Below are 22827 nucleotides of genomic sequence, written 5' to 3'. Positions count from 1 at the left end.
GATATAATGACATAATGGATGAGTCTGGCATAAATTATACTCTCCTCTCTCTGAACTCATCTCATTGTATTAAATCTATAGTTGTGTCTCTATGATGAGCTAAATTTGACTCTCCTTTAGACGGTTTTAAGTACAGGGATGAAGCTATCCATAAATGCTTGTTAAAAACATTTAAGGGAAAGGGAGTGCTGAATACATGATGTCAATCATTCAATCTGCATGCCAATTTTTAGTATTGAATAAACCATGCTGCTCTTTTATGAATAAATTTGCTGACTCTTCCTCTTATCCTACTTCACCTACAAAAATGAAAATCTGAAAATTTTTACCAAACCTGATTCATTCCAAAGCCAAAAAAGAATTAAAAGTATTTCTTTTTTAGATATTTGCGTCTATATTTTGTATAAAAGAAAATAGTATTTGAATAACTTTGACTGCTCTGCTGGTTAAGACTTAAAACAAAACAAAACAAACAAAAACCCCCAGAACTTCCAGAAAGGTCATTACTAATTCCTGTTCTGCTTATCAAACTGCACAGACTGAATAGATGAGAAGCATGGGTTTTAGATTCAGACAATAAGAAAGGGTCCAGGAAATAAGAAAATCAATATATTCCAATTCAATCTTCATTTTCACCCCAGGTTCCCATAAAGGCAAGAGGAGAAAGAAGGCTCATACCTTGAGGAGAAAAAGATGACAAGGAAAGGTACAGAGACCACCAGCTGCAGAGTGCGCCACCCTCGAAAGAGAAATGCCAGTCCTCCCAGGATCATCTGTCCCAAACTTAAGGCACAGCTCATCAGGGTGATTGCCATGACTTTAGACGAGGGCCTTATCCACTCTATAACTGAAAGAAAACCCAACTGGGATATTAATGTCAGATAAAGGTGAAATTTCAAGGTCAAATTCAAGCTTGGAAAATGGAGAAGATCAAAATCTGACTTACTGAGCAGAGGGCCATTTATCAGGATGATTACGGAAGCACAACCTGATAAGAAGCGTAGTAAGCAGTATATGAGGAAGGTGGGGGCAAAAGCTGCGCTGGTCCCAAAGATGGTAAGCTGCAGTAAACACCACCTGAGAATCAACTTTCTCCCAAACCTAAAAAACAGAGTCAGATTAGATTATGGAAGCAATAAGAATTTGGGGGCGGGGCGGGGGGGGGGACAAAAACTTAAGAAAACCAAAAGCATACTCCGAAATTTAAAGAATATTTTAACAAGTGATTCTTTGTACCTAAAAGTTTCACAAATCAAGAACTAAAAACAACAGAAATCTCGAAAGCAATATCTGTATCTATAATGTAGACAAACAGTAACAAAACTCTATCATCCAATCACCAGTAGGCCTCTGACACCAAGTGATACCATATAAAAGAGAACAAAATATTGGAAATTGTAATATACTATGAGCATCCATTGTACTACCATATATAGTAGAGAGGCTGTAGAGTGTCTAGAATGCAGGAGAGCTATGTCCTTGGGTCTCTAGGACCTTACAGGCTAAGGTTAGACTGATGCAGGACTGATTGTTACATCAGTAAAACAATCAAAGTTGCTTAAGGGTTGTGTAATAATGTCTCTCTGTTGAATGTGGGTTTATAGGCTTCATGCAATGTGCTTTATGTAGAACAGAATGTAAGAGTGCCACAACCCAAACAGAGAAAATAATGGAAATTTCTCAGAGAAAATAATTACATAAGATGAAGAACGAAGGGAGAAAGAAGGTGAAAAACAAATAAGGAAACGGAAATTCTATGGACTATTGGACTTTAAGAATGTTTGGGGAAATATTCAAATAATTCCCCCCAAAAGATAAAAGGTGTGAAACATAGAAACAAAAGCAACAAATGATCCCAAGTCATGATCATTATCATCACCCAAGAAACAAGATAGAAAACAAAACAAAACAAAAAAAAAAAAATGGGAGACTAAAACAAAACCAGAGCAATAATTATAGTTAATCAAATTAATTTCTAATGGTCCAAACACTCTACCAAATAATAGACATAACCAGAATACATTTAAAAAAGGAACTATAGGGACACCTGGGTGGCTCAGTGGTTGAGCATCTGCATTCAGCTCAGGGTCTGATCCCGGAGTTCTGGGATCAAGACCTACATTTGGATCCCTACAGGAAGCCTGCTTCTCCCTCTGCCTATGTCTCTGCCTCTCTCTTTCTGTCTGTCATGAATAAATAAATGAATGAATAAATAAATAAATAAATAAATAAATAAATAAATAAATAAATAAATATTTTTTTTAAAAAAGGAACTATATACTGTCAAGAATCATACTTAAAATAGTATAGATTGAGAGTAAAGTGACGGAAAAAAATACACAATTCATATCGCAATAAGAACAGGGCAGCCTGGGTGGCTCAGTGGTTTAGCGCCGCCTTCAGCCCAGGGTGTGATCCTGGAGACCTTGGATCGAGTCCCACATCGGGCTCCCTGCATGGAGCCTGCTTCTCCCTCTGTCTGTGTCTCTGCCTCTCTCTCTCTCTCTGTGTCTCTCATGAATAAATAAATAAAATCTTTTTTTTTTTTTAAAGAACAACACTGGAGCCTTTTTTTTTTTAAGATTTATTTATTTGGTGAGGGGGGATGGGTGGTGCAGCAGACTAGATGGGGGAGGGGCAAAAGGAGAGAGAATCTCAAGTGGACTGACTCCCTGCTGAACACAGAGCCGCTTGCGGGGCTCCACCCCGGGACCCTGAGATCATGGCCTAAGCTGAAATCAAGAGTCAGATGCTTAATTGACTGAGCCACCCAGGAACCCCAGCAATTATCTTTTTGTGTCATTCATTTAGCATAGTGTCCTCAATGTTCATATCATAGCATGTGTCAGAATCTCCTTCCTTTGTAAGACTAAATAATATTCCATTGTATGTACACACCACATTTTGCTTCTCCATTCATCCACTGCTGGACACTTGGGTTGTTTCCATCTTTTGAGTATTGTGAACAATGCTGCTGTGAACATGGATCTAGAAAGATCTCTTCAAGACCCTGCTTTCAATTATTTTGGATACATGCTGGGCACCATTTTTAAGAGTCATATTGACAGCTAGGCCATGCTCAGAAGAAGATTCGCATTTTGGACCTTTCAGCCCAGCAATTGGAGGACTTGGGAGCATCTAGTTGGAGAAGCGTGGACAGGAGGCACAGCAGCTATCTGCAGTACTGGAAAGTCTGACGCAGGTAGAAGCCAACTTGAAATGCTGCAAGCGGCAGACAAGGCTCAGTGGGTAGAGGTTACCAGGAAGTTGATTTTGACTCAGCAGGAAGACAAGCTTTGTTTTCATAAGAGCTATTTCTTAATGTCATAGGCTGCCTTGGGGATCATGAGTCCCTGCCAATGAAGGTAATCAAACAGAGCCTGCTGGGACCATTGGACAGGGGCAGGAGACAGGGAGATTCCTCATCCTGGGTGGGAGGCTGAAAAAGGTGATTTCCTAGGAGCCTCATCTCTGAGGCCATGTCAGGATTAATGAGTAGGATGGCAATTCAGGTCTACACTACAGAGAGAATCTAGGAGTCAAAAAAAAAAAAAAAAAGAATCTAGGAGTCAGTTTTCGACAAATGTGATGTTGATGGCACTGATTGAGGATTAGCAGAGCCTAGTGTGCGGGAGTGAGAATGGCATGGATCCATCTGCTTTCTGAACTGACTTCTCCAGTATCAATCACACACATATTTACCAAATGGTTATGGCAAATCAGTCAAGCCTAAATGTCACAGAGTTGATCATCATGCCCCTGGCTCCTTATTATCCTGTCCCTTGCTGTTCTGATGAGTTCAGAGGACCAGCAGTGTTGGCATCACTGGGGAGCTTGATAGAAATTTGGATTCTCAGCTTGCCCCAGACCTTGTGAATCAGAATCTGCAATTTCACAGGATTCCCAGGCAATTCATATACACGATAAGGTTTAATCTATATCTAATAGAGAAACAGTCTGAGGTTAGGCAGAAGCTATCACATATTCTTTCCAGGAATGGTTGCAATACTGTATCACTGAGGAGAAGTGTTGGTTAGTTAAATCTACATTTTGGTTGTCCCATTACCAGCTCAGTGTCATAATGGGAATTCTTCACAGTTATTTATCCAAGTATATGTATATATACTGGCATATACTTTTTAAAAAAAAGATTTAATTACATATTTGAAAGAGAGAAAGTAAGCACAAGCTGGGGGAAGGAGGGGGCGAGGGAGAAGCAGACTCCCCGCTGACTGGGGAGCCCAACGTGGGGCTCAATCGCAGGACCCCTGGATCTTGACCTGGGCCCAAGGCAGACTGACTAAGCCTCCTGGGCACCTCTATACTGGCATATTCTTAAAAAAAAAATCAGGAGGCTTTTAGGTAAAATATGTATGTAAATAAATATCACAACCAAGGAAAATAGAACTAAAAGAAGAAGACCAAGATGAGGGAGGAAAAATAATAAATGGAGACAAGTAGGTTGAGCATAACTACTTCAACTGAGTTGAGAGTTGGATGCTGACCTCACTGACAGCCAAGCTGACCAAGAAAACACAGTCAGCTACAAGATTAACTTTGCTCCTGCAGAGCCTACAAGCTAGTCCCCCAGGTAAAGCAAAGCTTTTCCCAGCGTTTTGTTATAAAAAATATCCACATATGCGTGGGTATATTGTTACAGATATTTGGAGGCCTGGGGCCTTATATATATGGAATGCTGAAAAATACAACTATTTTCTTTTTTTTAAATTCAGACTTTTAATTATGTACATAAATAGCAACATGAGAACCAGGAGTTCTAATGCTGGACATTATCTCTAGGTGAAAGGATTTCCGATTAGTTCACTGGTAGTATGGCATCACCCAAGATAACAAAGAAGCCTGGTATAGTTTTTCCTGAAGAAGAAAGCCAATTTACTACATTCAGTACTGACTTCTCTGCCATTTTTCTGTAGATAATGCGTGGAGTTTCCAATGTTTACCTATAACTGATTAAAATGGGCAGAGCATGGAGCATTCTACTTATTTCCAGGTGAATTCTTCACATTTCCTGGCTTTTGAAAGTTCTCCTTCCACAAATCTTCTACGACTATGTATCCTTGTAAACCCCAGTCATGTAATTTCTCCCCACTGACCTGGACAAATACAATGGCTTGTTGTGGATAATAAAGAGAGGCAGCTAGTCCCATGAACCCAGGTGGATACACCAGCTTCTTTATTTTTGACCCTCTAGCCAAAAGAAGTCAAACAATGCCAGCAAAACCAGTAACACCAAGTCTTGGAAAAAACCCAGGAGGTGCATTTTGGAGATATTCATAGCTGTCTAACCCCCATTGAACCAAGCTCTGCATCTTGGGCTTTGTTTGTGAGTACATTTCCTGACACCAACTTGTATATGGCTCCCAATAATGTCGGAGATGTGAAATGCTTTCTTCAAGCTGGGTCCTTGGCTCCTCCACATATTTAGATTGACCCTCAGGAACCGAGTAGAGTGAAAGTTCATTAACCTTCACAGAAGTTTTGTGAGGTGAGTCCCTTTTAGGTGACGCATAGACTTTAAAGGTGAGCAGACTCAGGCTGGCTGGCCCCACAGACCTCCGAATTACCTTGAACATGTTGCTGACAGAGGTGGCTCCAGCGGGGTCACCCTGGCCAGGCCCCTCCCACTACCTACAACTATTTTCTGAGAACGATATATGCTGGAAATTGAGGGCATGACACCAAAGCGCTGCTCAGGGAAAGCAGGGAGGGTGACAGAACATGAGAGACTCCCAACTCTGGGAAATGAACAAGGGGTAGTGGAAGGGAAGGTGGGGGGGGGTTGGGGTGACTGGATGATGGGCACTGAGGGGGGCACTTGACCGGATGAGCACTGGGTGATATGCTATATGTTGGCAAATCGAACTCCAATGAAAAATATACCAAAAAAAAAAAAAAAAGGAAGATTAGTTAGCTCAGAAAAACTGTGCTAAAAAGGCCCATCTTGGGTTGATCGTTGGACAGGGTAATTTGTGTGTTTTTCGAATATAAACGGTTAAATTGTTAAGAATTCATCCGTAATCATTTCTTACACATGAGAATGTACTCAGTGACTTGATAAATAGTTGCTAAGCAGTTATTTTTTTATTTTATTTTATTTTATTTTTTTAATTTTTATTTATTTATGATAGTCACAGAGAGAGAGAGGGAGAGGCAGAGACATAGGCAGAGGGAGAAGCAGGCTCCATGCACCGGGAGCCCGATGTGGGATTCGATCCCGGGTCTCCAGGATCGCGCCCTGGGCCAAAGGCAGGCGCCAAACCGCTGCGCCACCCAGGGATCCCAGCAGTTATTTTTTTAAAAAGCAAGACCAAACCCACTGTACTAGTTAGGAATCATGTTTGTTTGGGTTTTTGTTTGTTTGTTTGTTTGTTTTCTTTTTTTAGGAATCATGTTTGGATTAAGCAAACTTTCAGAAAGATGTATTCTTTCTGAATACAGGAAAGATCCCCACCCCCACCCCACTCTGCTTTCCCTGGAGTCTTTATATTAATATCAAGTAGAATAAATTTCAAAATAGAATACTTTTCCAGGAATAATGCTTAAAATGTCAAATGTATATAAACTCAACAAAATTACAAAAACACATGAAACAAAATTGACAAAATTAGATATATAATTCACAATAATAGTTGGAGACAGTTTTGAATATATTTACTGTGATAAGATATATATAATATAATACAAAATTTGCTATTTTAATCACTTGTAAATGTACAATTCATCTTAGTTAATTATATTCATCATGTTTCACGATCATCACTACTATTTCCAAAACATTTTAATCTACCCCAGACAAAAACTCTGTAACTCTGTAAGCAATAACTCCTCATTCTACCCTTCACTCTTATCCTTCTAATAATCTCTAGTCTACCTTCTGTCTCCATTTATTTGCCAGATCTAGATATTTCATAGAAGGCAATGCATACATTGGTCCTTCTGTACCTGTCTTATTTCATTTAGCATAATTGTTTTGAGGTTTATTCGTGTTGTACCATGTGCCATTATTTCCTCTGGATGAATAATATTCCATTGGGTATATATCCATATTTTGTTTATCCATTAATCTGTTGATGGATACTTGGATTGTTTCACCTTTGGCTATTATAAGTAATGCTTTCATGAACACCAATGTACAACTACCTGTTGAAGTCCCTGTTTTCCATTTTTTAAAGTATAAACCTAGGACTGGGATTGTTGGTTCATATGGCAATTCTGTTTAGATCTTTGGGGATCTGCCAAACTGTTTTCCATAGTGGCTGCATCACTTTCTATTCTCACCATCAATGCACAAGTGCTTCAATTTCTCCACATATCTATTCAAGTCCTTTGCTGATTTTTGATGGTTTATCATCTTGTTGTTGAGTTGTAGGAGTTCTTTATATGTTCTAGATATTAAGCCCTTGTCAGATATGTGATTTTCAAATATTTTCACCCATTTATAGGTTTTCTTTCAACGTTCTTGATACTGATAATGTTCATTGTTATGAAATCTGATCTACCTATTTTTCTTTCGTTGTTTGTGGGTTTGGGGTCCAAGAATCATTGCCAAATACAAGATCATGAAAATTTACTTCTATGCTTTCTTTTAAGAGTTTTATAAATTATGATTCATTTTGAGTTAACTTTTGTGTAGAATATCAGGTAGGGGTAAACCTCATTCTATTTTGTGTGAAAATTTAGTTGTTCAACACCATTTGCTAAAAAGCCTGTTCTTTCCTACACTGAATGGTTTTTGACACTCTTGTTCAAAAGTCAGTTGGCTATAAATGAATGAGTTTACTTCTGGACTCTCAGTTCTACTACATAGGTTTGTATTTCTATCCATATGCTGATACCATAGTAATTAGTCACTGTAGCTTGAGTAATTCTGAAACCAGAGAGCATAAGTCCTCTGAATTTATACTTCTTTTTCAACATTGTTTGACTGTTTGGAGCCCCTCACAATTTCACATGAATCTGATTCAGCTTTTCTATTTCTGAAAAAAAAATGTTGGAATTTGATAGGGATTTCACTGAAATTATAGATTGCATTAAGTACTACTGAGTTATTGATAATATTACATCTTCCTACTTCATTAACATGGGATACCTTTCCATTTATTTAGGTCTTCCCTAATCCCCCCCCCCTTTTTTTTTCTTTTCTCTTTAGAGAGGGAGAGAGAGAGAGAGAAACTTAAGCAGTCTCCGCGCCCAGCATGGACCATGACATGGGGCTCAACCTCACAACCCTAAGATCCTGACCTGAGCTGAAATCAAGAGACAGACACTTTAACTGACTGAGCTACTCAGGTGCCCCAACCTATCCTCATTTTTAAAAAATTATTTTGCCCTTTGGCTGTTCAGCTTGAGTCCTTTCCATTATTCTGTCTTCCAGATCACTGATATATTCTGACCCACTAATCTACTACTGATTCCCTCGAAGTGTTTTTTATTTCAATTATTGTATTATTCAGCTCTGGCTGCTTCTTTTTTTATTTTTTCTATCTCTTTGTTGAAAGTATCACTGAGTTCTTCCACTCTTCTCTCCAATCTCTATCTTTACTATCATTACTTTAAATTATTTATCAAGCATATTACTTATTTCCATTTAATTTTGTTCTTTTTCTGAGGTTTGTTTCTTGTTTTTTCTTTTAGAGCATCTATTTCTGTCCCCCTATTTTTGCTTGACTTGTTGTGTTTGTCTTTATAGATTTGGCAGAAGAGCTACTTCTCCTCAACTTGAAGGAATAACCTTGTGTGTGGTTGTCCCCAGTGTAGATTGTCACCAGATGCCTGGTGACTTTTGCTGGCTACCTGGACCTGTGGCTGGTGTGGGCTGAGGGTCCTGGGATTTTCCACATAGCAAGCACCCTTTCAAAACAGCTAAAGCTGAAGTAGATGCAACATGGGGTTCTATGTGTTGAGGGCACCCTAGTAGGACAGCTGAAGCTGAAATGGGTACAAACCAGGGTGTCTCGAGCATGCTGTGCAGGGAGTGTCTTGACAGGGTGGCTGGAGTTGATGTGGTATGTGGGCCAGGTTATCCCATGGCTCTTCACACAGAGGGCAACCTGGCAGGAGAGCTGAAGCTTAATTGGGTGCAAACCAGGGAGTCTGAAGGTGCTCAGTGCAGGGAACGCCTGGCCAGGTGACTGGAGCTGAGAACAGTGTGGGTGGGAGTGTTCTGGGGCACTCCATACAAGAGGCACCCTGGCAGGATGGCTGAAACTGATGCAAGCATGGGCCTGGGATTCCCTGGGCACTGCATGCAGGGGGCACCCCAGCAGGGCAGCTGAATCTGAAACATACATCAGCTGACAGATTCTAGAGTGCTCTGCACCAGGGATATCCTAGCAAGCCAACTGAAGCCAAGGTGGTATGGGCCTGGAGTGTTCTGGGGCACTTTGCTCCTGTGTTCCCTTGGCACAAAGGCTGGGGTTATAGTGAGCACTAACCAGGAGCGTCCCAGTGTGCACTGCCCTGTGGCCACCTTGGTGGGATTCTTGGGGCTGATGTGGGCTATGGACCCAGGTCTCACTGAGATAGCATGTCAGTTAGTGTGCCCAGACTGTACTCTCTGCTAAGGTGGAAGGGGAAGTGTGGACAGTGGAGACCATTCTAGCAGCTCCCCTCCGCTGTGTTTGGCAAAGTTCTAGGGCTGGCTCTTTGATATGCTAGTTGTTTTCTTAAACCATGGCTTTTCAAAGAGAAAAGAAGGAAAAAATAAATGAAAGTAAGAAATAAAGGAGGGAGGGAGGGTGAAAAGAATAAAAGGAGAAAGAAAACAAAAAACAAAAACCTGCAGCTCATTTTCTTTACCCTAGCTCCATCAGCTCATTTTCTGTACCCCAACTCCACCCCAGCATGGGCCTGTGGACCCAGGGCTTTCTGAGGCAGCAAGCCAGCAAGTCAGTGATGGCATCCAGACCCTGCACTGGTCTGGGCTTTTAAGGTGGATGGGCAGCACTAAACCATGTCACTCTCCAGTCCCTCTGACCTGGAAAGTGTTCCTGGAGCTCCTCCTCCATTTAGCTGGTGAAAGTCTACTGCTGTCTCTCTCTCTCTCTTTTTTTTATGCTAGCTGCTCTTTTATTTTTTAAATTATTTTTTCAAGTTTTTCTTTAAATTCCAGTTGGTTACCATACAGCGTAATATTAGTTGCCTTTTTTTTCCTTCTGTGCTGGAGGATAGAGAAAGCTCTTCCCTGTCCTTCAGCACTATTCTTTCTGTCAGTGTGGGGCTGGAGGTTCCCTTTGTTACCATGTCTCTATCTCTCTTGTTCTCTGCTGCTTTCTCTGTCTTCTTCAGTGGCCTTCAGTTCTTCAGGAGATATTGTTCTGTATATAGGTGCACTTTGGTGTGTTCCAATGGGGTGAATTCAAGGTCTTCCTATGTCACCATCCTGGACCAGAACCCCCCCCCCAACCCTTTTATAAACTTTAGACTGTTGTTTAATGCCCTTTTGTTTCAACTTGAAGAAATCCCTTCTTGTTAGGCAATTCTAGTGGTGATGACGAATTCCCTCAGTTTTTGTCTACAAAAGTCTTTATTTCTCTCTCATTCTTTTTTTCCCAGATTTTATTTGTTTTATCTCTCATTCATTCATTCATTTATTCATTTTTAACTTTTTTAATTCCAATATATTTGTGTCAGTTATAGAGTGTTATGTTAGCTTCAGGTGTACAATAGAGTCATTCACCAATTCTATACATTAGTCAGTGCTCATCATAACAAGTGTAGTCCTTCATCCCCATCACCTATTTCATCCATCCCTGCACCCATCCCCCATTCTGGTAACCATCAGTTTGTTCTCTACCAATAAGAGTGTGATTTTTGGTTTATCTCTTTTTTTTCCCCTTTGTTCATTTGTTTTGTTTCCTAAATTCTACATTTGAGTGAAATCATATGTTATAAAGAGACAATTTTGCCAGAGAAACTCTTCTTGGTTGGCAGGTTTTTCTTTCAATATCTTGAATACATCATCCCACTCTTTTCTGGACTGTGGGGTTTCTGAGAAATCTACTAAAAGTGTTCTGGGAGCTCCTTTGTATTTGACAAATGACTTTCTTCTTGCTGTTTTACAAATTCTCTCTTTAAGTTTTGATTATTTGATTATTTGGTTCTACAGGACTTGGCATAGACCCTTTTGGGTTCTACCTATTTGGGAACTGTATGGCTTCACAAATCGAGATGTCCATTTCTCAACCAAGATTTGGGGAGTTCTCAGATATTTCTTTAAATAAGCTTTCTGCTCTTTTCTTTCTCTTTCTTTCTTTTTCTTCTTCTTTTTCTTCTTTTTCCTCTCCTTCTCCTTCTCCTTCTCCTTCTCCTTCTCCTTCTTCTTTCTTCTTCTTTTAGGGCACCCATAATACATACATTATCTCACTGGATTTTGTCCCATAAGTCTCATATGCTTTCTGAACTTTTTCAATTTTGTTTTCTTTCTGTTCCTCTAACTGGATAATTTCACAATACCTCTCCTGGAGTTCACTTATTTTTTGTTCTGTGTGATCAAGTCTGATGTTGAAGCTCTCTATTGAATTTTCAGTTCAGTTACTGTATTCTTCAGTTCCAGGATTTCTATTTGGTTCTTTTTTCATGTTTTTTTTTGTTTCTTTATTACACTTCTCCTTTTGTCCATGTACTGTTTTTCCTGGTTTCATTTAGTTGTCCATCTGTGCTTTTTTGTATTTCACTGAGCTTCTTTAAGATAATTATTTTGAATTCTTTCTCAAGAAGTTGATGGATCTCCATTTCTTCAAGGGCAGTTACTGGGGCTTTATTAGTTTCCTTTGGCAGTGTCATGTTTGCCTGATTCTTCATGATCTTATAGCCTTGCATTGGTGTCTCTGCATTTGAAGGAGCAGACACTTCTTGACTCTATAGACTGGTTTTGGCAGGAAAAGACCTTCTCCTCCTGAGTCTCCAGACTGATGGGACTGCCTCTGGGATCATGGTTGGGTGAGGCTGGAGCTGGGCCATGTGGCCACTGTGGGGTCCAAGGTCAGGCCCAGTTAGTGGACCTTCTACTGGTGGTATGGGCTGGTGTGGCTCCTGCAAGGTCTCTGGACTGGCAATATCCCTGAACCTTGGTGTACAGGGTCACAGGGCTGCTTCAAGGTTTACAGTAAGGCCTGGATCAGTGGGTCTATAATCAGGGTCACCAATGAGAATGGCAGTTCCTGGATCCTTTGATGAATGGGGCTTGTGGCAGGGTCACAGAAAAGTTTGGGTTGGAACTGGATCTGTAGGAGGCAGGCTCCTTTCAGGTCCACAGCCAAGACTATGATCAGTGGGCCTGCTACTAGAATGTAGGTCTGCTTTCTTAAGGCTGCCTTTCTCAAATCTGGCCTCCACCAAGCTTTTGAAACCTCTGATCTAAATCCCCAGATTCCCACAGAGGCATTTTTGTCTGTGGATGACTGCTAAATCATTGTTTCTATATGGGGATAAGGCTGCGGATCTCCTATTCTGTCCTCATGCTGACATGTTACCCATATTTTTCTCTTTAATGTAGGTATTTATAGCTATAAGTTTCCCACTGAGCATTGACTTTACTATATCCCATATGTTTTGCCATGTTGAATTTTTTAAATTAAATTTATCTCTGAGTGTTTTCTAATTCCCTTTGTGATTTCTTTGATCCATTGGTTGTCTGTAAGTGTGCTGTTTAATTTCCATGCATTTGTAAATTTTCCAGTTTTGCTTCTCCTATTGATTTCTAGTTTCACTCTATTGTAATCAGAGAAAATATTTTGTATAATTTTGATCTTTTGAAATCCATTGATTCCTTGTTTTGAGCCTTAATAATGCAGTCGGGTCTAAAAATGCCATGTACACCTGAAAAATGTGTGTCTTCTGCTGTTGTCGGGTAAAGGGTTCTGCACATGTCTGTTAACCCTGCTAGTTTATGTTCAAGTCCTCTATCTCCTTACTGTTCTTCTGCTTAGATGTTTACTCCATTATTAAAACCGAGAAACTGGAGGGTATTATGCTGAGTGAAATAAATCAATCAGAGAAGGACAATCATCATATGGTTTCACTCATACGTGGAATATAAGAAATAGTGAAAGGGACTATAAGGGAAAGGAGGGGAACTGAGCAGGAAAACTTAGAGAGGAAGACAAACCATAAGAAACTCCTAACTCCGAGAAACAAAGAGTTGCAGAAGGGGAGGTGGGTGGGGGGTTGTGGTAACTGGGTGATGGGCGTTGAGGAGGGCACTTGATGGGATGAGCACTGGGTGTTATACTATATATTGGCGAATTGAATTTAAATTTTAAAAATTTTTAATAAAATAAAAATATAGGTACACAAATATAGGGCATGGAAAGTAAAATCCTTTGGTATTTCTCTCTTTCTATGACAACTGGTATTAAAGTTATAATGCAGTTCTTGTTTTTTGTCTGTGCATTTTTTAGTACATGTTATGTATTAATTATTCTTTTTAAAAAGATGTCACAATATACATAATATTCAATCTGCTTTGTTTAATTAAAATTAGAATACACAAAAAAAAATAAAACTGAGGCATTGAAGTTTTCAACTACTACTAGAGAATTAATTTGCCCTCCAATTATGCCAATGATCGTTACATATATGGGGGGGTTCTTTGATGCATATATGGTTATAATTGTTATAGCTTGATGAACTGACCCTTGTATCAGTATATAATGTCCTTGTCTCTTGCAACAACTTTTGATTAGTCTATCTTGTCTATTATTATAACCAACCAAGTTCTCTTCTGATTACTATTTTTTAAGGAATATCTCTTTGCATCCTTTCACTCTGAATCTATATGTGTAGATCTAAAATGAGTCTCTTGTACAAAGCATATGGTTGCACCATGTTTTATTGTGTCTGGATCATGTTTTGTTTTTCCATTGTGCTAATCTGCCTTTTGTTAGGATTTTATCTATTCTTATTTAAATTAGTTTTTTATAAGGAACTACTTCCGCCATTTTGCTGGGGGTTTTGTATGTCTTACACCCTTTCCATCATTCATTTCTTCCATTGCTGCCTTCATTTACATTTGGCTGATTTTTTGTTATGAACCACTTTGAGGCTCTTCTTGTTTCCTTTTGTGTATATTGTGAGATATGCTCTTTGTGGTTACCATGGTGATGACATTTAATATTCCAAATTTAAAACAATATGGTTTGAATTGATGCCAACATCAATAGCATTCTAGATGATTTTTTGAAATGTGTAAAATATATGAGACTAAAGAAACTACACATAAGCCCTATAATCTAGTTGATAAAGTTGTTTCCCAAGGAGGATACAGGTTAACAATTTTGATGCTGATGCACATGTATACTAAAATTGAGCAAATGACTATGTGGATGGTGCTTGGTGGAACACAGGTTTTTCACTTTTGGAGAAGGAATTCACAGATAAGCAAGGGAAGGAGGCTAGAATGGACATTATAGTAATGAATTAGAATTGGAAACATCAGCATCAACTCGTGTATATTAATATACACACGGATGGTTCCATGTAGAAACATTTATACACATGTTTATATACATGGGATAGAATACACACATGCATTTCCTTGTTCTGTCAGCTAAGAGGACTTAGAAACAATGGCACTCCAGATCAAAGAGCAGACTTAGTGCCTATAAATTATTTAATTTTTTGCTTTTCTGTTATAGCATACAAAATCTGTACATAATTAATGTTTACAACTAGAATTTGGAAATAAGTATATACCTGTTAAATCATCACTACAACCTATGCCATATAGATTAACTGCCAAAGGTTTCTTTCATTATCTTATATATTACTTTTTATAAGAACACTTAACAATTGGGGCAGCCCGGTGGCTCAGCAGTTTAGCACCGCCTTTGGCCCAGGGCGTGATCCCACATCCAGGATGTGTAATTATTTACACAGGATGTGTAATTATTTACACACTCGACCCAGGATCGAGTCCCACATCCAGCTCCCTGCATGGAGCCTGCTTCTCCCTCTGCCTGTGTTTCTGCCTCTCTCTCTCTGTGTCTCTCATAAATAAATAAATAAAATATATTTTTAAAAAAAGAACTCTTAACAACAAAAACATAGATGAGAGGAAGTAAAAGGTAGAGTTTTTGTATGTGAATGAACTTAAGGTGTTATAAGTATAAAATAAACTGTTATATCTGTATTTTTGTAACCCCCAAAGTAGCCACAAACAAAAAGCTACATTAGATTCACAAAGGATAGAGAAGGGAATCAAAGTATACCACTAAGGAATATGATCAATTCACAAAGGAAGACAGCAAAAGAGGAAGAAAGGAATAAGGAATAACAAAACAGCCAGAAAATAATTAATAAGATGGAATTAGTAAGTTTTACCCATCAATAATTACTCTAAATACAAATGAATTGAATTCTCGAATTAAAAAAAACAAGAGACAGGGGCACCTGATTGGTTCAGTCACTTAAGTGTCTGCCTTCAGCTCAGGTCATGATCCCAGGATCCTGGGATCAAGCCCCTCATATGGCTCTCTGCTCATGGGGATTCTACTTCTCCCTCTTCCTCTGCCTACTGCCCACCCCCACTTGTGCTCTCTCTTTCTGTTAAATAAATAAATAAAATCTTTAAAAAAAAGAAGATACACAGAATGTTATTATATTAATTATAAAGGGCTCATCGCCAACAAGAAATATCAATCATAAATAAACATGTACCTAACATAAGAGCACCTAAATATATTAAGCAAATACTAACAGATCTGAAGGGAGAAACAGACAAAAACACAAAACTAGTAACCTCGTTTTCAACAATTAAAAAATCGAGACTGTAGTCAATAAGGGAACACTGGACTTGAACTGTACTTTAGAAAAAAATGACTACAAAAAAAAGACTACAATAAATACACATAGAACATTCATCCAACAACAGAATACACATTTTCCTCAAGTGCACATGGAAACTCTCAAGACAGTTAGGTCAAGAAAATACCTTAGCAAATTTAAGAAGATTGAAATTATATCAAGTGTCTTTTGTAACCACAATGGAATGAAACTAGAAATAATTACAAAAAAAAAAAAGGGAAAATTCACAAATTTATGGAAATTAAACAACTGGAAAGCCAATGAGTCAAAGAAGAAATCAAGAGAAAAATAAACAAAATCTTGAAACAAATAAAAATGGTAACACAACATACCAAAACCTATTAAATAAATAAAAGCTATATATGGCAACTCCATAGCTAACATTATACTCAATAGCAAAAGGCTGAAAAATTCTCCTTTAAGTTCAGGACGAGGGTACCCACTTGCACCACTCCTATTCAACATAGCACTGGAAGTCCCAGCCTGAGCAATTAGGCAAGAAAAAAAATCAATAAAAGATATAAAATTGGAAATGTAGAATTGTCTGTTTGCAGATGATATGATCTTATAGAGTGAAAATCCTTAATACTCAACAAAAAAAAATTGTTAAAACGAATCTAAAAATTCAGTAATATGGTCAACTAATATTTGATAAAGGAGGCAGTAATACAAAATGGGATAATATATTCTCTTCAATAGTGATACTGGGTAAACTGGATAATTACATGCACAAGAAAGAAATTCAACCCCTATCTATACCACTTACAAAAATTAACTCAAAATGGATTAAAGACCTAAGCATTAGACTTGAAATCATAAAACTCTTAGTGGGGGAAAAACAACAGGGAAAAAGCTCTTGACATTGACTGGTCTTGGCAACAAATTTTTGGATATAATAACCATTCAAACGGTTATAAGTTTATTAGTTCCGTTTCCCTGATGGTCAGCAATATTAAGCACCTTTTCATTAGGCACCTGTTGCCTATTTCCATGTCTTCTTTGGAGAAATAGCTGTTGAGTTCCTTTGCCCATTTTTTAAATCAAGTTATTTGTTTTGTTTTTGTTTTTGCTCTTGATTGTAGTGGTTTCCTAGATATTCTGGATATTAACCCTTTATCAAATATATGGATTGCAGATATTTTTCCCATTCTGTAGATTTTCTTTTTACTTTACTGATTGCTTCCATTGTTATTCAGAAGCTTTTTAGTTTGGTGTAGTCTCAACAGTCTATTTTTGCTTTCATTGCCTGTGCTTTTGGTGCCAATACCATTGTTCAGAAGCTTTTTATCTATGTTTAGCTGTAAGGCTCAGTCCTCTGTCAAATTTTGTACTCTCTTATCGTGTCAAGCACTTCCCCTCCACACACACACACACACACACACACACACACACACACACACCTACTACCCTATGCACATATAAACTCATCAACCAGCATTTTATGGTGAATCATCAAAAAGGACTCAGTCAAAAGTTTGGTCAATATCAACTTTATTTTTTAAAGTTTTTATTTATTTATTCATGAGAGACACACAGAGAGAGGCAGAGACAAAGGCAGAGGCAGAAGGAGGCTCCCTGCAAGGAGCCCGAGGCAGGACTCGACTCCAGAATCCTGGGATCAGGCCCTGAGCCAAAGGCAGATACTCAACCACGGAGCCATCCAGGTGTCCCCAATATCAACACTTTGACCTTGTAATATTTTATGAATTACATTTAAAGCTCTCAATATCCAGCTGAAATATTAGATGAAGTTAGGCTAATAAATAATAAGGGATACTCTAAGTCTCCCATTTCCTCCATGGGAGACCTAAGTGTGTGCCTGCCATGGTTGTCTGCCTACTTCAGGATGGGCATTGTCAGGCACAGGATACCCCAAACTTCTCACAGTACAAATTATGACACCTGAGGTCTTTACATTACTTTATATGCTTGCAAAAATTTACCTCTAAAAAACCTCACTACCCACCTCCGCCTTTTTTTTTTTTTTTTACAAAATCAGCCATATTTAGCCACAATTATTTCTTCATGTAACTTCAATACCACCTCATTATGTACCCAGGTTTTACACAAATGTCTACTAATTACAGTGGGGAAACCACAGTATGATGATCAGTCTGAAAACTAACAAGCACTTAACTCACTGGGTCCATAGGGACTTAACACAGAAGCCCTGGTGAAGGCTTTCAATGTTATTCTCTATATCTGTGTCTTTAAACAAGCTGAACCCCCTGTCCTGGAGTATCTTTCTCTCCCTGCCCATAGGTAACTCCTTATCTCTCTAAATGAAGTATTATGGTACCTCCTGATAAATACTGTTCTGAAATGTCCACAGGTCTTATGGAGATGTCATTTCTGTGTCCTGTACAGAGATATGTGTGGCACTAAAGTGGCATTTTAATCATACAGACTAATTTTCCACTTCCATCTCTAGCTCCATGGGAACCAAGGAAACCCACAACAGTATAAATTTCATATTGGAACTCAATAAAGACTTCTTCATGGGGGATCCCTGGGTGGCTTAGTGGTTTAACGCCTGCCTTCAGCCCGGGGCATGGTCCTGGAGTTCTGGGATCGAGTCCCACATCGGGCTTCCTGCCTGGAGCTTGCTTCTTCCTCTGCCTGTGTCTCTGCCTCTCTCTCTGTCTCTCATGAATAAACAAAATCTTAAAAAAAAAAAAAAACTTCTTCATGAAAGACTTAATCATAAGCTATGAAAACACCATAGAATAAGGGCAGCAGTGATCTGGTCTGCTGTCTCTGTCTGAGCACTCACCTGTCTGAGAGATGACCACCTATGAGTCCTCCCACCAGCATTCCAGTCATGAATAGGAATTGAACAACTGATTTCTGTGACTGATAACTACATACTAGGTCCCACTGGAAGAGAAGAAAACCAGCACAGAGGAATTTTACAGCAGCTTAAAATCCTTCAGTGTCACATACTGTAAAAGCCATCAGTGGACAGCCTCCCCTTTCCTACATTTACTTACCTTTATCACTCAAGTCTCAATTTAAGCATGACTTTCTTTAGAAATCCTCAACTAAATCTTCTAGGTTATTTTAGGGCCAATCTTATATTCACTTAGCACTTCATACCTCAGTGGTTCTCAATCTTTGCCACACACTAAAAACACTGAAGAGATTTTCTAAAATACTGATGCCTGCATTTCCTACCTGGATCAAAACACCTGATTTTCTTCTCTGAGAAGTAGTCAGGGCATGGAGATTTTTCTTTTTAATTAATACAGGCATTTCCAATTTGCAACTAGATTGAGAACAAGTGACCAAAAAATAACTTTGCACACATTATATCAAGTACTTACTTGTCTAATCATCAGCATTCACATTATATTTAGTGGAATTCATGTCTAGTTAGTTGATTTCACTAGCCTCCAATTCAATGTAAGTGCTTAGAAGTTATGAAGGCAAATACCATATGATCTCACTTATATATGTAATTTAAGAAACAAAACAGATGAACATATGGGAAAGGTAGAAAGAAAAAAGAGAGCTAGGGAAACGAGCCATAAGTGACAACTATAGAAAACAAACTGAGGGTTGATAGAGGGAGGTGGATGGGGGATGGGCTAGAAGGAAGATGAGGGTTAAGGAGGGCACTTGTGATGAGCACTGGGTACTGTATGTAAGTGATAAATCACTGAATTCTACTCCAGAAACCAATATTACACTATATGTTAACTAACTAAAATTTAAATTAAAAAAAAGATAAAGCAATCACTATTTGCTGAAAGAATGAAAGAGAGCTAACTACAGAATCTACACAATAACTGAAGACTTGAGACACCTGGGTGGCTCAGCAGTTGAGCGTCTGACTTTGGCTCAGGGCATGATCCTGGATCCAGGGATCAAGTCCCACATCGGGCTCCCTATGGGGCGCCTGCTTCCCCAGCTGTCTATGTCTCTGCCTCTCTCTGTGTCTCTCATGAATAAATAAATAAAATCTAAAAAACAAAAAACAAAAAAACGAAGACTTGAACTATGTTTATCCTGTTATTCTACACACCTGAGTGCCTGAGTGGCTCAGTTGGTTAGGCATCTGCCTTCAGCTCAGGTCATGATCTCCAGGTTCTGGGATCAAGCCCCATGTCAGGCTCCCTGCTCAATAGGGAGCCTGTTTCTCCTTCTCCCCCTGTTGTTTCCCCTGCTTTTGATGGCCCACTTGCTCTGCTCTCTCTGTCAAATAAATAAGTAAAATATTTTAAAAGAAAAGAAAATAAATTCCATATATAAATAAACGCCCACACCTAGTACTCACAAGAGGTAAATGAGGCCTCTTACCTCAGTAATGATGGTGGAGGGGAAGGAACTTTGGTCATACACCCAGCCATCCAGACAGGTCTCTTTGTCTGGCTCAGTCATGTTGGTGAAGGTTCCATTCACATGAAGAAGCTGCCACTGGGGATGGATAAAGCGGTGACATTTATCCGGCCTCAAGTCTGAGTCCATTGGGATGGAGATTCTCAGGAGGGCATCAGGACTGAGGATCTCAGTATCATTGTCAGAAACTGTGTCATTGTCAAGGATGTTCACCCAGCAGCGATGACCAGGAATGGCTGCAGTGAAGTTCTCCAAAAATATTTGACATAATAGCATCATCAAAGTGGGAAAAATTAAAACCATCTGAAGGATCTGGTATTTCCCCAGGTCACCAACTTGATCTAGGAGCTCCTGAAAGGCCATTGAGTACAAACAGGTGATCCTCAAGAGGAGACTTTATGGAGATAAGTTCAAAGGGAGAAAATTGTTTCCTTCTATTAATTCACAATAAGTCAAGCTGACCTCATGCCAGTTTCTTATCAATCATTCCTGCAACAGAGCAGTGGAAGCAGTATTCCCAGTCCTACTGGAATCAGGAGGTGTTAATTTTTTAGTAAAGTCAGAGAGAAAATTATTTACCAGAAATACTTCTGTTGACAAAGAAATCTGTTTAAAATTTTAATCTCCAAATGTGCTTGTCCTAAGTGATCTTCTGAAAGAGCACTGGACTTTGGCATGTACATAACTCTCCAAATAAACTAAAATAAACTTGCCATGCAGTCTTCAATCATTTCCAGGATATGGACTTTGAGAGACAAAAAGTGAATGGCTGTGTGATTTTTCTGTGGAAAGAACAAAAAGCAAGTGTTTATCTTGTTTGGTGCTGAATTTAGATTAAAATAATTAAGAAATACAACCTTTTATTTTTAATTAGAACAAAGTAGAAAGTGGTGCAATTACTACCTTTTGGTGACTGATATTGCACTTCTGTTTAAATCACACCAGGAGCTTGTGATGACTTTAGATTTCCTTGCAATGTGAATTGGATGTGGTAAGAGGAAGGATGTAGTAAGCCCATGCAAGAGTTTATTTTCTCAGGTTTATTTATTCAGTTACCTAATATATTTGAGGATCTTTTCTGTGCTCATGTTTAGAGTCCTTAATTGGTGATATCATCATTATGAACAAGGCCTCTTGTTCTGTCTCTGATAGTGTTCCTTGCCAAACATGTCTTTCTCATGCTGATATAGCAATTCCAAGTTTCTTGCGCCTACAATTTTTGTGGTATAAACTTCTAATCATTTAGGTATTTTTTAACTGAAATGTTTATTGAGGGGTGTCTGGGTGGCTCAGTTGTTTAAGCGTCTGCCTTCAGCTCAGGTCATGATCTCAGGGTCCTGGGATCAAGCAGGAAGCCTGCTTCTCTCCTTCCCTTTGCCGTTTCCCTTGCTTGTGCTCTCTGGCTTTTTCTTTCTCTGTCAAATAAATACATAAAACATTTTTTAAAAAGAACTATTTATTGAGATTATTGTAGAGTCACATGCAGTTTTAAGAAATAAGGAGGATCCCTGTGCAATTCTCCTCATTTCCCCCAATAGTAATAGTAATAGTAATAGTTCCCCCAAACTATAGCACAATATCATAATTGGGATATTGATACTTATAAAATCCACTGGTCTGGGATGCCTGGGTGGCTCAGTGGTTGGGCATCTGCCTTTGGCTCAGGGCATGATCCCAGGGTCCTGGGATCAAGTCTTGCATCAGGCTCCCTGAGAAGGGCCTGCTTCTCCCTCTGCCTACATATCTGCCTCTCTCTGTGTGTCTCTCATGAATAAATAAATAAAAATAAATCCACTGATCTTATTAGGTTTCCTCAGTCATACCTGTACTTGTGTGTGTGTCTCTCTCTATTTAGTACTATATGGTTTTTATCATATGTGCAGCTTAGTGTCCCCACCACCTCAATCAAAATACCAAACAGTTCTATCTCCACTGGCGTCCCTCGTGTACTATTATAAGTATACTCACCTCCCTCCTGCTCCTGTCATTTTCTTTTCTACCTTTGACAACTTCTGAACTACTTTTTTTCAATTTCTGCTAATTAAAAACTGTTGTATACAAAGAATAACATGGGGAAGTGATATCATCAAGATGGTAATGTAGGTTGTTCCTACCTTCAGTTCACCTCAAAAGAAGACCAGCTCTAACAACTGTCCATAGAAAGACAACATTGTGAAAATCCCAGAACCAGAGGTGAGGCTGAAGCATGGGGACTGACAGGATCACATTACAAGAGCAAGAGGAGTGGCTACACTCTGGTCATATTGCCCCTCCTCCACGCAAGCACAACACCACACAGAGAAGCCTCCATCCTGAGCCTACAGTGTCTCCAGTGAAAAAAAAAGAGAACTCAAGCTAGACATCAGTTCCCTCAGCAATGGGAGTTGCTTCCCAGAAGGCCCAGTCAGATCTCACCTAATGGAGATTACTGGGGAAAACTGCAGGGCTCAACCACTGGGAATCAGATGGAGATGATGAAGGGGCAGCACTTACATTAACCAGTGCTTAGATCTTTTATTTTTTTTTTCTAAATTTTTATTTAAATTCTAGTTAGTAGTGATCCCTGGGTGGCTCAGTGGTTTAACGCCTGCCTTCAGCCTGGGGCGTGATCCTGGAGTCCCGGAATCAAGTCCCATGTCGGGCTTCCTGCATGAAGTCTGCTTC

General features: G+C 39.1%; 1 protein-coding gene and 1 pseudogene across 3 annotated transcripts in view; both read right to left on the bottom strand.

Moving 5' to 3' along the window:
* The window catches only part of LOC140612318 (solute carrier family 22 member 10-like), a 33020-nt gene extending 10641 nt beyond the window's left edge, over window positions 1–22379 (bottom strand). For 2 of the 3 annotated variants that reach the window (XM_072789573.1, XM_072789574.1), the window contains exons 1-5: window positions 21067–21220; window positions 20125–20945; window positions 18599–18702; window positions 947–1101; window positions 679–847 (exon numbers count right to left, since the gene is read on the bottom strand). In XM_072789573.1, the coding sequence (XP_072645674.1) occupies window positions 679–847; window positions 947–1101; window positions 18599–18702; window positions 20125–20526 (830 nt within the window). In that variant the 5' untranslated portion in view covers window positions 20527–20945; window positions 21067–21220. Of the gene's footprint in view, window positions 1–678; window positions 848–946; window positions 1102–18598; window positions 18703–20124; window positions 20946–21066; window positions 21579–22277 lie in introns of those variants that run through there. The other variant, XM_072789575.1, reaches the window with a different exon arrangement.
* On the bottom strand, window positions 4946–5634 carry LOC140613286 (MICOS complex subunit MIC26 pseudogene; annotated as a pseudogene).
* Window positions 22380–22827: the final 448 nt, after the last annotated feature.

This window comes from Canis lupus, chromosome 21, assembly GCF_048164855.1.
Source record: "Canis lupus baileyi chromosome 21, mCanLup2.hap1, whole genome shotgun sequence".
Lineage (NCBI taxonomy): Eukaryota > Metazoa > Chordata > Mammalia > Carnivora > Canidae > Canis > Canis lupus.
Note: the sequence above shows the minus strand (reverse complement) of the source record. Positions and strands in the feature narration are given on the sequence as shown.